This window comes from Mustelus asterias, chromosome 12 (assembly GCF_964213995.1).
Source record: "Mustelus asterias chromosome 12, sMusAst1.hap1.1, whole genome shotgun sequence".
Taxonomy (NCBI): Eukaryota; Metazoa; Chordata; class Chondrichthyes; order Carcharhiniformes; family Triakidae; genus Mustelus; species Mustelus asterias.
In genome coordinates this window covers 82266740-82280089 of record NC_135812.1, presented here as the reverse complement: position 1 = coordinate 82280089, position 13350 = coordinate 82266740, and the positions used below count along the sequence as shown (strand labels likewise).

General features: G+C 43.0%; 1 protein-coding gene across 3 annotated transcripts in view; it reads right to left on the bottom strand.

Moving 5' to 3' along the window:
• The window catches only part of LOC144501622 (netrin-1), a 168016-nt gene that overhangs the window by 49314 nt on the left and 105352 nt on the right, over positions 1–13350 (bottom strand). For 2 of the 3 annotated variants that reach the window (XM_078225514.1, XM_078225515.1), the window contains 2 exons: positions 5627–5776; positions 3510–3563 (listed from right to left, as the gene is read on the bottom strand). In XM_078225514.1, the coding sequence (XP_078081640.1) occupies positions 3510–3563; positions 5627–5776 (204 nt within the window). The remainder of the gene's footprint in view (positions 1–3509; positions 3564–5626; positions 5777–13350) is intronic. The other variant, XM_078225516.1, reaches the window with a different exon arrangement.

Genomic DNA, 13350 nt, shown 5'->3' with positions numbered 1-13350 from the left:
AAATGAGGGAGGGAGAGCCAGAGTGACAGACAGAGCTTGTGATCTTTCAGGGACACAATGTTGGAGAAGGTGTCTCACTCAGGAGATTCTCTGTTAGATTGACTCGCATTGCCTTCCAGCATTTCCCCCCATCACCACTTCCCCCTTCTGCCTCCTCTTCTTTGCACTGCGTGCTATCCGCTAGCTGGCTTCCAATGCTTACACTTTATTTTGTGTAACCAGGAAATCACTGTCCATTGGCTGAGATGTTGGTGGCTATTTTTCTTCTTTTGGCCCCCACAGGAGGTCAATTATGAATCAATTTTTGACTCATAATGGAAACCCTTGCTCAGTGTGTAAACAAGAGGAAAAGGCATGTGGTACATCATCAAATAGATTGCACTTCCAGCTTCAGCTACAACTGAGCACTGTAACCACAGGCTTGTAAAACTAGGGTCCTGACCATACATGATTATTTTGCAAATATCACAAACGTTCCAAGGAGAATAAAACTTGTTGCGCTTTGCAAGGACATTCAATGCCCAAGATTTAAGGAGTACTCCAGTGGAACATGAAATCTCTGAAGAAGATAGTGCTTTATCTTATTCCCAGAAACAAGAAGTGCTGACGTCTCCTACGTTAATAGTTTGTACTGTCCAGCTGGAGGGTGAATTATGTCATAACCTATTTACATTACAATACTTCTTTCACTCCTAAAGTTAAGGATGTTTCTAAATAATGAGGGAGATTTTTGCCTTTTGCCTGGACTACAGTTCAAGAAGGAAAGTTGGGTCAGGAGACTGTAACCTTTATTCCATTCCAATGAAGGAAAGGCAGGCTCTGTAAGTAGTGTTTGTTAACCCCCACACAATTGTCCTTTGCATTCTGCCCCATGGTGTTCAATACTGCAGTATTCAGCTCCCCAAATCTGCATTGCCATTGAATTAAATCATAGCTGATCAGTATCTCAACTCCATTAGTCCACCTTCGCTCCCTATTTCTTCACTCACGTACCTCACACAAATCTATCCTTCTCATTGTTGCAAGCTCCAATTCTCAGCAGCCTTTCGGGGGAAGAGTATTCTGGACTTTGACTAACCTTTGTGTGACGAGGTACTTCTTGAGTTTTCTCCTGAATGACCCAGCATTACTTCTAAATTGTGCCCCCTTGTACTTGATTCCCCCACCAAAGGCGATAATTTCTCTGAATATACACCATCAGATCATTTTTACAGATCTCGATCAGATCATTTTTCAATCTCCCATAGTCAAAGGATTGCAAGTTAGATTTGTGCTATGGTATAAAAGCAAAATATTGCAGATACTGGAAATTGAATATCAAAACAGAAGGTGTTGGAAACCATAAAATCTCTACAGTGCAGAAGGGGGCCATTCAGCCCGTCGAGTCTGCACTGATTCTTGAGGAGCATCTTACCCAGGCCCACTCTCCGGCCCTATCCCCGTAACCCCACGTATTTACCATGGTTATTCCATCGAAACCATACATTTTTGGACTGCGGGAGGAAACCGGAGCACCCGGAGGAGACCCATGCAGACATGGGGAGAATGTGCAAACTCCACACAGTGACCCGAGGCTGGAATTGAACCTTGGTCCCTGGTGCTTCGAGGCAGCAGTGCTTACCACTGTGCCGCCATCTCACCCTGTGAAAAACACAGTTCGATTTGAAACATAGGCCGCGATTCTCCCATTGTGACCCGCAACTTCTCTGGCAGGTTGAGGTGGGAGATGCATGTTGCCGGCCTTGTACCGGGTTTTGCACATGCGCCGGGAATGCATGCCCATCTCCCAGAACTGGCGAACAGTCACCGGTCAGACCACCGGTGGGATGGCAGGTAAGTAATTTAAATCTTCTTAAAAGGTATTTTAACTATGTTTAGCAGGTCATTATTGGGAACTTTCAGGTCCTGATCGAATCTCCCACCCTGCCAGTAGTACTTCATTCTGGCGGGGTTTACACTAGTTCCCCACATTCGGGGAACTAGCCGGAGACCACACCGGAATGAAAGGGGGGGAATCAGGGCCCCCAGGGGGTTGGGTGACGGAGGGGTGGTGCCCCCTGGGCACGGGCACCCAGGCAGTGCCAGCCTGGGTCCCCTGGCACTGCCCAAAGGGCAAAGTGCCCATGCCCAGGAGACCTTGGCACTGTCCATCGGGCATCGGGCAGTGCCAAGGGGGTGGGGCTATTGTGGGTGGGGCCTAGGGGTGATTGGTAGGGTTGGGGGGTCCTGCTGCCACTCTGCAGACAGGATCAATCTGGGATGGAGGGAGGCCAACGATTGGGACGGGCTGGGGGGGTGGTCTGCCTGGAGGGGGGGGGGGAAAGGCCTGCCTCCCGGGGAGGCTCTGATCCTGGGGGGGTCAGCGGGGTGCTGGGATTGCCAATGCTCGGAGGGGGTGGGACTGGACATCGGGGCACTCCGGGACAGGGGGGTGGGGGTCAGGGCTGGCCCGGGAATACTCATGGGGTCCGCGATCAGGCTGTGGAGGGGCTGGAGGGGCAGCACTGTGGGGGTCCCGGGCTGGCCAGCAATTGAGCTGGCCAACAAAAGAGGAGACTGACAGATCGGGACCACTATGCATGCGCAGAGTTCCAGAACTGTCAAACTCCGGCGTGAATAGGCACCCCCCCCCCCCCCCCCCCCCACCATCCCCCCGGGTTTTTAATGAGTTTCATGACTGGGACTTCTGCAGTGCACAGAATGCGGAGATTCTGGTGAGAAGCTGAACTGACAAAACAGTCGGGATTTAGAACAGTTTTCCCACCAATTCAGCACTTTTAGGAGAATCGCAGCCATGATCTCTGGGCAGGTTTTCCCCTCAACCCACCACCAGTTTTGCAGTAGTGAATGCAGCCCACCATTGGCTGACGGTGGGACCTTCTCATCCGAGCATTTTCAGCCGGGTTTCCCGTTGAACGCACCCCTCGCTGCCGGGAAACATTTGGCCGAGGTGCGCCGCCGGAGGGACTGGAAGATCCTGCCAGCATGAGCGACCAGAAAATTCCGGCCTCTGTTTCTCTCTCCACAGAGGCTGAATACTTTCCAACACTTCCTGTTTTTTATTAGCTACATTTATGCAATATGTTCTCATGACTTAAACCTGCTAAGCACAGACGGTGATGGTGGAAATCTATCCCTGCACGTTGGCTGCTTTATTTAGACTTCTTTGGTTCTAAAACCGTGCCCTACTTTAGAAGGTTTGTTAAAGTTAATCTGGAAATAATGGAGAGAATGCATTGTTATTTCAAGTGTCCTTGCCCTGTATCAAACAGATACTTGCTCTACGTTACTTTTTCTTTAGCCAGATGTACCAGACTGTCGTCAAGCATAGCGAGGCTTAAGCAAAACACAACATCCAAGCTTAACTTGCCAGTGGCTAGCCGCCAAAGGAATAGCCGTGTAGCTACCTGCTGTGGTTTGTTAGCTTTCAGTTTAAAAAGAAGTATCAAAACCAAGGGAGTTCGTCCGGATGGGAAGGCTACCCGTGAGAAAGATAACGCTAATCTTACCGGCAGATTCTTCTGTGCTGCTGGCGGCAGTGGTAGGTGGGACCACTGGAATCTCTGTGGGAAAGCAACAACAATGAAACATTAACCTACCATTCACAAGTGTAGAAAACATTTCAATGCCTTTAAAAATAACTTGTTTTGTCAATGTACCTTTTCATAACTTCAAAGAGCACATGTGCATGGTTAACCTGAGATGTTTATTGACAATAATCGTTGTATCATGCCTCCATCATTCTCAGGAGTTTCTGTTGAGTAACAACAAATTGGGATATTGCCTCCAGCAAGACTTGATTCTTTCAATCCTACACCTTTCTGACAGAAAGTCAGCACTGAGATTGGCCATGCATGAAGGAACACTTTCATCTCAAAAGTGGAGATTAAACTCCAAGATCTATTTTGTTCTAGCAGAGCGTTTCTAGATCTGAAGGCAAGCAGACACCATGAAGTACCAGAGACAGGGTCAGGTGAAATTCCGAAAGTTAAAAGATCAAATTCTGATTTTGTCAGAGGCATATCAAGACAAACACAGAATTATAAGTCAGTCAGATAATGTCATTCACCAAAAAAAAAAGCAAGGCTGTTTGAAAGGTGAGAGGAAAGAATCAAGTCTTACAGAAACAAGTGTCACATTATGGTTGCCACTGTCTGACCCTGCATGCACTTGTGCTTTTAAGCTAATTTCAATCAATCATAATTATTTTAACTGTACGCATCTTGGGCAGAAGTGCATTTCAATTGATTTATAGCCAATCCTATTCTGAAGCTGAGTAAAGTTGACGTGGTTGGAATGAATGTCTCGCTGGATCTGGGATCTAAATCGATTCTGATGAGCAAAAATTTATAAAAAATTTGAAACATTTTCAATTTGATGAGGGACAAAGGGTCAAAATGGTTCCAGCTCTATAAAATTTGTGGCAATCCAGCACAGGGATAGGGAAATAAATGTCTCAAAGGTTATAAAGGGACTTGTTTTGGAGGCAGCCTGGTAGCGCAGGCTTTTAGGCATTTTAGGTTCCAACTAGAATTTCATGGTTATAAGACCCAACGCCCATTCAGCCAAGCTAGCTTGCTTCATCTGGGGGAACTTTATCTCTATCTGGTTTTTTGCTTGTCCATCAGGTCTTTGAAGATAGTGACTTATATTGGGTTTAGTTGTTTTATGGCAGAAGTGGCCGGGCAGTCAAATAGGCCAGTTTTTGTTTTTTGAGCCCAAATAGTGGCTTTCAGCCAGTTGTTCATTTAGTGTCACAAAGTTGACTCTAAATCCATCCTTTCTCAATGTCCACAAGTGCACCTTTCCTGGAGGAGCTAATGGGGACACCATTGGGATGTTGTGACGAACAGTGTTGAACCTACTCCCACCAAAGCCCACCTGCTGAGTTTTCCATTTCGTATGGTTTAGTCTTATACACCAGGAAGTGTATTCACCAACTGAACAATCTCGGTGGGGTCAGACAGGGGAGCTTCCTCAATTCATGGCTAATTTGCTTGATAGAACACCATTTGATGTTAGGTGTTCTATCCTCCCTGCTAACAGATCACACAATGGCACTGAAGGTGATTGTGGCATAACTGGAAGTGTTCTGCCTTCTTGCCAGTGCTGCCAAGGCGTTGAGTGAGAAGGGGGTGAAGAGTAAAGTTGTCCTTTACTTTCAGACTACTGGCTTTGGGGGTTGTAGTCTGCATTCTGTTCTTACAGAACATTTTCCAGAGATTTGTGGTTAATTCAGATCTGAGGGAGCTGACAGTTCAAGTAAAACTGTGGTCATGATGCATATTTTTGAGGTGAGGGGAAAAGTGCTGAGTCAGGGCAATGTAGCAAGAATCTCGTGCTACATGGGAATTATTGTTGAATGTTTAGTGGCTGTCTGAACTAGTCCTAATAATATGCGGTCATAAAGTATCTATGAAGCACTTTGGCTGTTGGCCTCTAGAAACTTTGCTGCATCTATGATTTTTGCTTCTGAGGAGAGACTAAGCTTTCTCTTGGATTCTTTAGGAAAGTGAAGACTGCTTACTTGGACCTGGCCATCTCAAGCTCATTGTCAGAGTTTAAAACAAGTTTCAATTCAGACCATGCTACAAAACTAGAGGGACAAAAAGATTAGTCCACGTACTTATGCAAGGGGCAATGGGAGATCGGCTTTGCTGATAACCTTTCGCGCATCTGTTGCACGTGATGCCAGTCACGCCATCTTTACAGGGACATTGACCTGTTGTTTGGTTACAGGTTTTGCCAGCTGCACCCACCGGATGGCAATCGCATGCTGTGAGGAACATACAACAATGGGTAAGGAAAGGCAACATATACAAACAATAATAGAGCTTCAGAGTAAATAAGAATACAAAACAGGGAGAATAAAGAACAGAGATTCGCAGAGATAGTGGTGCAGCCTATGCAGTTGCTGCTCACAACCTTCGTTTTTAAATCATGCCGCCTGCCTCAACCCTTCCCTCAGAGAACATGATTTCATGTTTGGTGAAATATTTAATCAACGGAAATCTCCTAAAGTTATCACTGGCACGAAGACAAAGTAATTAAAGCTACGAGGTATCATTTATGTGCTTGCCAAACTCATTCAACGCAAGTTCGAAAAGGTTCTGGTCACTGGAAACAAAAGCCAGTCACAGCAATCAGATCTAAATGATCCTTAATACGTGAATGATCAAGGTTAGATATGCCATGAAAGTGTGGCACACTAGATCATAGTGAAATGAGCATCACTTCTGTGATTAGTTGCAAGTGTTCCAAACACCAAAATTCTTTGATGAATTGATGTTCGAATTTAAATTATTTCTATGTCCTTTATTTCTCATGACCGTACAATACAAGTTAAGTCTATACGGACGCCTCTTCATTTATTATTAATTAAATATATTTTGATTTTACTAAAAATTCAGAGAAACTATCATGAACAGGAATACGACTAATACTACCACATATCAAATGTCATTGTCTGTTATCTTAATGGAAGCATTAATCTATTTATTTTAAAAGACATTATTATCTCTGTTAAATCTGGACACTTTGCTGTGGGAACAGTGAGTTCACATCAAATTTGTCTGTCCACTATTTCACAGAAACCATAGAAACACTATATGATTCTAGGGTTCTATGGTTTCTATGAAATAGTGGACAGACAAATTCAATGTGAACTCACTGTTCCCATAGCAAAGTACCCAGGTATATATCTTTACATTTGTGAAGTGAATATCCCTTTTTAACTTCTCAACAGTACTTGCCATACATTATGTATTCGTATAAGGCTCTGATATCTAGAAGAGCATTTTACTAGATTGCTAGTCACTTGCAGATATTGAACTGTATGCAACAAAAGTGTTTGCTGCAATAAACAGTCTTCTTAAGAATGGGACATCAAATAAAGTTGTTTCATGGTGAAATAGATGTAATGGTAGTTACACTATAAACCTACGTTTATTAGCAATATGCTATATAATTGAAACGGAGACAAATTGTCATCGAACACATGAGCATTTCATTCAAGTTATTTTCCATTTAAAATAATGCTCATGAACGGAGGCATTTGACATTATAACCTATGTTTGGAGTTATTTAATGAGAACAGTCGAAATGATCAATTGTTATTTAATTACAACCTTGTAATAAAAATGATAAATGGCGGCCGGGCAGGGGGAGGGGTTGGTGGAGAGTGAGCAATGTAACAAAAGGATTGTGGGAAAGGAAGCTCGGGGCAATCGAGTGAATGGTGTTATTCTTCCGGCACTGTTTTTCTGGATGTTTAGTGAATCAGGAATTTGTACTGCAGGAGTCTTTTTTTTGATTTGCTATTTGAAAGCTGAGTAGGCCGGTCGTGTGTGTGTGACTGCACTGAGCAGTCTTCAGACTCTTACTACTCTATTACATATCACTGATACAAGGCTAATAGAAATATTATAAAACTGTTTCTCAACATTATCATTAAAGTCACCTTAGGATGTGTTTTCCTCCTCTTTTTTCATTGTCCCATGTCATATTCCCAAGTTTCAGAGGGTGGGTCAGAGATTTGGTCCAAAGTCCTTATGAATAACGATGAGTCTGACTCGGAAACCACTAAGGACTGTGAAAGAGGGATCTTCAGCGCCGAGAGTTTGAATTTTCCTTTGTCCTGAAGTTACCACCAGGAGTATGGTGGACTGCACTTTCCACCCATCCTTTGGTTTTAGAGTGACTGGGCCTTGTTTTTCTTTTAAGTACTGTAGTGAGCTTTGGGAATGATGAACATTTCTGATTGCGAGTTTGTGCCTCTGGCAGACGAAAGCCTAGCAGGCACGAAAGTGCTGCAGCAGTTGAAAGGAGCCACCTCATAAAACTTAGTTTTGCATGAAACTGAGAAATGCCTTCATGGAAAAATGTTGGAGAGCCAATGCAGCAGTGCGCAGCATCGCACATTGGTAGATGTTGAAATGGTCTTTCAAGAGGTCACTCTCTGGTGAAACCTTTTTGGAAATGACAAAGGGCAGCTCCAAGGGCAGCTACAATAGATAAGTGAATAAAATTGGCCAGCCACAGTGCTAAGTTAACAACCTATTGCACATCCTTTCAGTCAATGCAGTGTATTGCTGTACCAAGTCAGGCAAGGTTACAAGAGACAGCCGTAGTTTCCAATACTCCACTTAACTACACTCTTGTCCCAGTATGATCAATTGCTTGACTAGCTTACCATCAATGTCTATGAGACAATGAGGTGCGTTTTCATACTTCGCATGGAAATGTTCCATCATTTGCACTTATAGAATCCCTACAGTGCAGAAGGAGGTTATTCAGCCCATCGAGTCTCCTGCTGACATTTCCTGATTTCTTAAGACCTGGATATGACCATCTTTTTGAATAGATTTATAATGCTTTCACTCATAGCTTCTGTTATGCACTTAGGACTTTCTGACAGAACATTTTACTCAGGTCCACCACTCTACCCTATCCCTGTAACCCCATGCGTTTACTCTGCTAAACCCCCTAGCCTACACATCTTTGGACAGTGAGGGGCAAATTAACATTGTCAATCCACCTAATCTGCACATTTTAGGATTGTACGAGGAAACCTATAGAGCACCTGGAGGAAATCCATGCAAGCATGGGGAGAACATACAAACTCCACACAGACAGTCATTCAAGGCCAAAATCGAACCCCCATCCCTGAGAACCTGAGACTGTAGTGCTAACCACAGTGCCACTATGCTGCCCTAACATGCATACTTCCCACAAATGCCTTGCTTGGAATGCGTGTATGAGAACTCCTCATTTAGTTTGCATGCTGATACCTGGGTTTAATCTGTATCATAGGAATGAAACGGCATTACCATTTGTACGCATTTATTCTTCAAACACAACAGATAGAAGAGATTGGCAACAGGTGGTGGACAATCAAGGCTGCCATTTCTTACTCTTATGAGGAGGAAGCCATAGAAATTGCAGCGAGGGAGGACAAGGATGATGTCAGAAATGACAAAGTAGGAGGGCATGTGCCAATAAAGAATTCATCAGCACATTCTGCTTCTCTTCCTATTACACCCTGCATCACCTGTCAGTGAAACGCTCATTGTGTGAGCTCCATTCTGAGGAAAACCATTCTTACTTCTCGTATTTTATGTCTCCTGATGTTTCTGAAGCAGATAAGCAGTGACAAAATACATCCATCTCTGTCAGAATTTCAGAATATGAGATATCAGTCACTCTCTCCCTTCAAATAACAACCCAGAGACATCCATTTGAGCAGAATTAGAGGATGTGGTAGAGGGGAGACGTCGGGGTGATACACAGAGTGTGAGTGTTGGTGAGTGAGCAAGGCTATTTGACTCCCCCATTTAAGATACTGAAGATCCAGATCTCACGAGGCCTGCATTTAAAAGAAGAATGCTTTCAAAGAACTAAGCCTAAGTACAGATGTTCAGGTTGTGCCCAAAACAGTGCAACCGATTGACAAGAAAATTCAATGAATCACTTTGATGCCCTTAGGATTGTCTTTGCAACTCTGCCACACATCCTGGAACAAAGAGCAATGTCATCTCGAGGGATAACTATGGGGTTTGACCCATGACAGAAATGAAAAGGCAGTATGCACTTCTTTCTTCGATGGTTCAGACAACTACTTTGGTGGTCTTGGTAAGGAGTGTCTCTTCTACCCTGTTAATGATTGAGAGTGGGACACTGTAATGACTCAGGAAGTCTGATTGGAAAGGAGCACAGTTTATTACAGAATGCAAAGTAAAACCATCGCCATAGTGTACATACCCTAATCCCTGTCTGGGACTACAGTTCAGCAGGCCCAGTCTTGAGCCTGCCTTATAAAAGGCTCAGATAATGAGTCCCAGTTGGGCAGGCCACTGCCTGTTACTAGGAGACCTCATACTCAATGAGCCCCACAGGGAGATCAAACAGTGATTCCCCATGGACCTCGTGGGGGTTATCACAGATACTGTCAGGTATTACATGGGTCTTCTTTGATACGATTAAAACGAATCCCTCACAGATCAATGCCAATACAAAACCAATGCCAGCACATGCATACCCTCCACCACCTCTCTCTGATGCCTGTACAGGTAGCAGGTACAAGGCACGGTTGGTTTGCCAGACATATCAGATGCAGCCATAGTGTCATCATGCAAAGGTGTCCTCAGTACCAAAAGACTCTTATTCCCAAACAGCTACCTCACACCTCTCTGTTACTCACATAGGAGCAACATTAGGTTTGGCTTAAGAGTTCAAACATTGAGATGAAGGAAAAGCACTATTGTAAGAAGTATTCACAAGCATGTTCACAATGGTTTTTGATTAAAATTATTGTTGCACTAATGGTGCCCTGTGCAAATGGTTTTCCTGGCAAGATTTGGAATTGGCTTTGATGAGTTGAAAGATGTGGGTAGCTGCGTGCATGGAAGATTCTGAGGATAATGTGATGGGAAGGGGAGACATGCCAATTTCCATATGGCAATCAAGGGAAGTCATGAATCACCGTAGCATGAATGTGCCATTCAGCCAGGAAAATGTTTCTCTCCTCCTCCTCAAGTTGCTGTGTGCACGGAAGATTCTGAGGATAATATTCCTCCTTCTCAGGAAAATGCAATTAAGAAAAGCTATCCCAATATCTGTAGGCATAGGGATAATGGCAGATAGGTGCCATCTGCTTTTACTGTGGCCTCTTCTGGCCTCCATGAGTTCTATCACCTCTTCTAGAAAGTCAAGGCATGGGAGATTCTCCACGAAATACATCTCACTTTTTCAAGGAAGTTGCTTTCACCATCTGCCAGAAACGACTATGAAGTTTTGTGAGACCTGAAGTTGAGACTTTTAATGCTCCAAATCTATGCTCCATTTCCCACCCCAGTGCTATGAATATAAGCTGAAGGAAGAGTAACTTCCAAGATTAAGAACTGATTTTCTCTCACACATCATGCAGAAGCTGCTGGCACCACTTAGTACCACCAATATGATCATTACTGTCGGGAGTTGCATTCCTTGGCAGAGTACATTGAAAGTCCAATCTAGCATTACAAAGCCTGTCCCACTTTGTCACTTTATTCTGTACGATAGAACATCCGTGCTATTGATATAGACCTTCTGGTATCTGACACGAGCTTGAATTGCATACAAGCTGTATCGAAAAGGCTACAGTCACACTCTATACGTGAAAACAAGCATCTGATCTTATTTATTTTGCATATTATGTTTCCATGTTCTTTGAAAGTACGGAGAATTATGCAATTAAATTTGATCAGCTTATCTGAGTCTCCCAGATGTTTTGCAAAAGTTAGAAATGAACAAGATTTCTGGGTAGATTATTAAGCAGCATCAGTAGTTCCCCCATTGGTTGTCTTCCAAGACATTCCATCAGATTGGTGATAGCTTACTCCTGAAAGACCCTGTGGGGTGAGAACCTATCCAGCTCACAAAGCCTTTGGAAGTCTAAAATGATGTTTGGTGGACAGATCCCATTGCCGTTTGTGCCTGTGAGCTTTTAAAGACAAAACAAAAACTGACAACCAAGTAAGAGCCATTTCCTCAGACAATGTGGAAAGCATGTTAACTCAACATAGAATAACAGCAACCGGGGAGTCAAAACATGGCGTGGAGTTGAAGGAAACTTTATCTCATTGAAAATATATGAGAGACAATTTCAGATATGGCATTACAAATGTGGCCTGCTCGCTGCTTTGCCATTTCCAGGTCCAAACTTATAGGTTGTGTTTGTTTTCTTTGGGGAGGATCAGGGAGATATAGCAGTCCTGAAAAAGGTTCAGACGAGGGCCACTAGCTTAATGTATAATTTAACGACCCTTCATTATCATGATAGGCTCAGGAAGCTACTCTAGAAAAGCATAGACTCCAGGGCGACACGACTGAAATAGCTGGAAGGATGGCGGACCGAGACTATATATGTGAACAGATTATTTGAATTAAATAAGTTAGAGTGATGAGACATGCCTATAAATTACTCAAGCTTAGAACTAGGTTAGATGTCAAAAGGTTTTCCTTTCCCCAAAGGGGATTTTTAACCTTGGAAATAAGTTGCCAGCCCATTCAGTGAGTGCAAATTCACTCCAACAAGTTCATGGAGGAGATGTATATTGTTGCGTGCTGGACAATACATCACATGGTCATTGTTATCCCTAGGAATTTGTTTTGATTGTCTTTGAGGGTCAGAAAGGAATTTCCCAAAATTCCCTATTCCCAGAATTGACCTGGGGTGCTGTTTTTTTAAAGCGTTGTTTTGTCTCTCCCAGGAAATCATATGGCTGCTGGTGGGACAAGGAATTTTGGGATCATGTTGCCTAGTTGCAAAATAATGCAATGGCACAGATTCGATGGACCGATTTGTACTTTCCTGTTTGTCATTTTTGTACATTGGTAAATACTTCCTTTCACACTTTGCAGGTGATGTTTGTCCCTTATACGATGGGATACTGCACCTGAACAGTTGGAGTAAGCGCAGTGGAGCAGTATACTGTGGCTAGAAAAGACTAGGTGAAAGTAATGTTTAATGCATGTAACATTCTTCCGTTACGTTAATGGAGATGTAGAATTGTTTACTCTTTGAAAGTAAGCACAAATTTATATATTGCTGTGGATTTGGCTCCAGTCTCAGGCTATCTGACTTCTGGTAATGTAATGAGATTTGTGGGTATTTTGAAAGTGTGTGAAGGAGCTTCCAACGTCTGGATAACCACAAGTCTATTAACTTTTCCTCTGCAGCATTTTTTGTAGTTGAGCTGAAGCAGGGCATAATCCTTTTTTTGAGGTTTTCTAAGGGTGAATTTTAAACCCTTCAATTATATTATGCAGAAAATCATCCAGAACCAAGTCAAGAAGCAGAGACAATCAGAAACCAATCTCTTTCATCTGATTATGGAACAAATTGTGATTGCAAACATGGACGGTGCTAGAAGGAATAAAGTACGGTGACAGGAGTCACCAATATAAAATGAAAGAAAGCAAAAAGCAGGCAAATGTTCTGTTGATTTAAATGTTTTAAGAATAATTGTGATAATTTTACACAAAATTTAGACACAGAAAAAATATTATTTTTGCTCAACTCTCAAGACTAAGATAAATGGGTAACATTCGCTGCTTTGGAACATTTACCTAATTTATCTTTATAAAACCCAGTATAAAGAATTTGTTTTGCAAATGTTATTAAAAGAGGTGCACATTTTGAAAGTTAAAGAAGCTTTTAAGTGGCCAAAGGGCTTAAAGACTTGCTCCTATGCTATGATACAACTATAGTGTTCCTTAGAGTCCCTTATGTCTTTGCCATTAGATGATGCATGGTTCGGACACACACTCCATCAACTTGTCCCAAAAAAATGTTTCACACAAAGGTGAAGT